This window comes from Camelina sativa, unplaced genomic scaffold (assembly GCF_000633955.1).
Source record: "Camelina sativa cultivar DH55 unplaced genomic scaffold, Cs unpScaffold00775, whole genome shotgun sequence".
Taxonomy (NCBI): Eukaryota; Viridiplantae; Streptophyta; class Magnoliopsida; order Brassicales; family Brassicaceae; genus Camelina; species Camelina sativa.
The window spans coordinates 8,477-12,799 of NW_010921903.1; the positions used below are offsets into that span (position 1 = coordinate 8,477).

General features: G+C 40.7%; 1 protein-coding gene across 1 annotated transcript; it reads left to right on the forward strand.

Annotated features, from left to right (window-relative positions):
• The first annotated feature begins 99 nt into the window (after positions 1-99).
• On the forward strand, positions 100-1,776 carry LOC104773925 (putative F-box/LRR-repeat protein 23). The gene is made up of 3 exons (XM_010498597.1): positions 100-112; positions 313-484; positions 1,176-1,776. The coding sequence occupies exons 1-3, from the start codon at positions 100-102 to the stop codon at positions 1,774-1,776; spliced, it is 786 nt and encodes a 261-aa protein (XP_010496899.1).
• Positions 1,777-4,323: the final 2,547 nt, after the last annotated feature.

A 4,323-nucleotide genomic window follows, 5' to 3' on the forward strand; every position in this document is an offset into this window, starting at 1 on the left:
GTGAAGTCGGGTTACTCCTCGGGTGGATCTTCGGGTTGCTCTTCATGCTCTTGGATCCTCCTCGATCGTGTTGGGGTTCAGACTTGTTCTTGCAGCTCGATGGCTCTTTCGGGTAAATGCTCGAGTTGTCCTTGTTTTTCCCCATTTTTGGCTCTTTAGCACCTGTTTTCATCCAAAATATGCAAATGCAGAAATGCAACACCCTAAATGCTCTAAAAGTGAATTCTTGCAGTTAATGACCTAAAAATGCTAAGTTAGAAGTATGAACAATGCAAAATATGGACAAAATAGATGCTAAAAACATATAAAAAGGAGAGTTATCAAGAGACCTCTGGATATGGCGTAAAATCGACTTGCTGCTCCCAAGATACTTCCACACCCGGTTCTACGATCTCCAGGCCATCGATCTCAGCCGTGGCGGCTTGCTGGAGATCAACTTTGTGAACATAGGGAGCGATTCTCTCCTCACTTACACCGCCAACAGGTTTCTAGGGTTTTATGCAAATTTCTTCCTGAAATATTTTGATTAATTGACCTTGACTTGATTAAATATATCTTCTAGTTTTTTTCATTAATATTTTAAGTGATATGATTTGCCCCTAAATTGTGAGGATTAGAGCCAAACTTATCAAGATTATAACTGTTTCTTCCTATATATCACTTGAAACATTTAATTACTATTACTTGCTTTGCAAGTTTAAGAGGTGAAAAATTTGTTGAACGGTTCAACATTTTTAATGCATTCTATTTCGCAGTGTTCAATAAGGTTTGTTTGGTGGTATCTGTGAATGGAGAGAATATGATTGTATTATTAGTTTTTGTGTTGTGTATTATCAAATGGAATGATACAACTTATATATAAGCACAAACCATAATCAAAAGATATAATTAAAGGGATTACATAGAATAATATAATTAATGTATATTAGAGTGATATATGGGATTTGAGTAATCATAGGTGATATGATGATATTCTTTCCTTAATAGTATATGTTCTGCGAGTAACTCATGTCTAGTTTAATCTTAGTTATGTCTAGTTTAATGTTAGTTATGTCTAGTTTGATAATTAAATATATTTGGAAAGATTCTATGAATGAAATTTCTGCACTTTAGTTTGTTGTTCTCATGATCAAATCATGTTATAACTCTGTATTGTAACTTGTAAGTATTTGCAGATCAAGTAATCTGAGACGCCTTAGAGTTGTTGACTTCCTTGGAATAACGACAAGAGGGATTTTGGAAGCAGTCGTAAAACTCCCATTGCTTGAAGAAGTTGAGTTTTCATTTCGGCTTATCGAAGAAGACCTTTTGAAAGATGTAGGTCAGTCTTGTCCCAATCTGAGAACGTTGAAGGCATACGACAATAGTTACGTAAATAGTGGTGATGACGTTGCTCTAGCGATCGCTAAAACAATACCCGTTCTTTGCCACCTCCAGCTTTTTGGGANTCGGCTTATCGAAGAAGACCTTTTGAAAGATGTAGGTCAGTCTTGTCCCAATCTGAGAACGTTGAAGGCATACGACAATAGTTACGTAAATAGTGGTGATGACGTTGCTCTGGCGATCGCTAAAACAATACCCGTTCTTTGCCACCTCCAGCTTTTTGGGAACGGATTATCCAAAACCGGCATAAAAGCCATATTTGACAATTTTCCGAACTTGTTACATCTTGAGTTATGTGGTGGACACCTGTACTTCAATGTTAAACTTGTTAAGAATTTAGAGAAGCGGTATTCCGAGAAGATCAAAGTTGTGAGATACTTATATCAGGGGTGAGTACGTACGTCGTCTACAACGTACGCACGACTCGTCTTGTGACTAGATAAGGATAAGCGGATTAGGCCATTGCAAAAAATGCAATGATGACAAGTGTCTAGACTTGAAATTAATGAACTCGTTCGTTCCTGCCCTCTTTTCAGTACGTAGTTTCGATAGACATGTGTTGTTTCTTTGGTCTTTTAAACCGTAGAAAACATGAACCATTTGACTAAGCTTGATTGACCCAATGTTAAATACAAATTGGAAATCAAAACTACCAAACGAAATAACTCCGCATCGAAAATTCAAAAAAAAATCAAATGGTTTAAGAGAATCCGAATTATATATATAAACATGAACCATTTGACTGAAATTTATTAAACATCAATAGTTTTGTTAGATATACCATATACATATAAGAAAATTTAAATATACTAATAAATCTATATATAATATTAATTAGTTATGTTTATTTTCTTATAGCTTTTGTCCAAAAAACAGATTGTAACAAAACAAAATTCAGTCCCTAATAAAGCTATTTTCGGAAATCTGAAATAATCCAATATCAGAATAACTTGAATCCAAGAAAACTGAATAAACGAATGTCAACCCTAAGCCGAAAGTTTCAAGGAAGGTCATGAATACTTTTTGAATTTTGCTATTTGGTATTCGATTGTTGTTTTGAATGGTATATAATATATGTGTTAGTTTTTGTCAGTTTGTAAACAAAAATAAAGGAGAAAAACAAGTGGCAAGTTGATAAAACAAACTTATAAAATTGGGGTTATGTTTTTTTCTTTCCAATAAATAGTAAAAAAAAAAGTTAGATTTCTTAACCTTTATAGGGAAACTACTAATGCAAAATCTTGAATAGGTAATAAATTATATGAAATCTTGAATGGGTAATAAAATTATATGAAATCTTGAATGGGTAATAAATTATATGAAATCTTGAATGGGTAATAAATCTTTTTTTTTTTTTGAAAAGTCAGAATCCAAAAAAACAACTTAAAATCTACGAACAATCTAAGGTCTTATTAACACACTTGAATTTCTTATTTCACAAATCTACGAACAATCTAAGGTCGTACCCGGTCAGCGTTCTGCCCCCTGGTTTGATTTGTTCTGGCGTGACGCCCATTTTCTCCAGTGTTTGCGAGAACAGGACGTTAACCATGCTACCGGTGTCCACTAAGACGCGTTCTACGTCAAATTCGCCCATTCTGACTTCCACCACTAGGGGGTCGTTATGAGGGTGGTGGATCCCCTTGGCGTCCTCCGCGGTGAACGCGATGGGGTTCGTGCTTAGCGCTTCTTCTTCGGAAATCGCTTGGACGTTAAAGACCTGACGCGCTCGCTTTTTCAGGGCTCGTACAGAGTCCGGGCATTCATCGGTCTGGCCGATGATCATAGATATACGACCCCGAGGTGCTGCTTGATCGCTCTGCTGTCCTTTTTGACGTTTGGACGGTGTCTAGGGGACTTCCACTGTCCCTGGCAACGGCGCCTGCTGCTCGGTGGGGGGTGGCTGTTGCGGAGTATCTGGTGCGTTATTGGATTGGTTGGTACCCTTCTGACCTCGGCCGGGGTTGGATCGTCCGAACCTTCCTCCTCGACCTCTGCCACCGCGGCCGCCGCGAGAAGCTTTTGGTTGATAGACGGCTTTGATTTCACCGGACAGGTACTTCTCATATAAATAATTGGACAGGTGCTTGCACTCGGCTGTTGAATGGCCGCCGAACATATGAAAATCGCAGTACAGCTCCTCTTGTGCATCGGAAGAAGCGGTGTTCTATCCTTCGTCCTCGGATATCGCGTTGACTACTCCGCGCTTGGGGTCCCTCTGGTCGTGATGCTTCCGAGGTTCCTGATAGGTTTCCCGACTTTTTTCTTTGGCCAGGGCCGGGCAAGGAGGAGGGAGCTTGTTAGCTCGCTTCTCCTCATCTTCCTCCACGTAAGCGACGCGAGATCCTCGGTGAAGGGCTTCGTCCAGGTCAGTGGCTTCCCTGATATTGAGATCTACGTGCAGTCGGGATCCGGGAATGAGTCCTTTCTTGAAAGCAGCGATTGCGACGTCCTCAGCGACCGTTATGGTGGCGTATTTTTCCTTGAATAGGGTGAGGTACTTTCGCAGGGGTTCGTCGGGCTCTTGGACTATTTCCCATAGTTCGGCGCTGGAAGCGTTGCGTTCTATGAACACCCGATAATTTCGCAGGAAGGCTGTTGACAGTTGTTCGAAACAGTCGATAGTGCCCGGAGGGATATGGGAAAACCATATTAGAGCGTTCTCGATCAAACTGTCGACGAACAGTTGGCACTGGCCGGCGTCCTTCTGCTCCTCGGTGAACCTAGCTTTTGCGATAGTAGCCATGAACGAGGTCAAGTGCTGCACTGGATCCTTCGTTCCATCGTAAGTTGGAACCCTTATCTTTACGTTCGGAACATATGTTCCCAAGATGCGCTGGGTGAATGGAGATCGCTGCGTGGCCTCGAACATTCTGTCGATCTCAGGTGCCGAGCTTACAGCTCGGTGGAGGAGGGACCCCATAGCTTTGATCCTGAGGT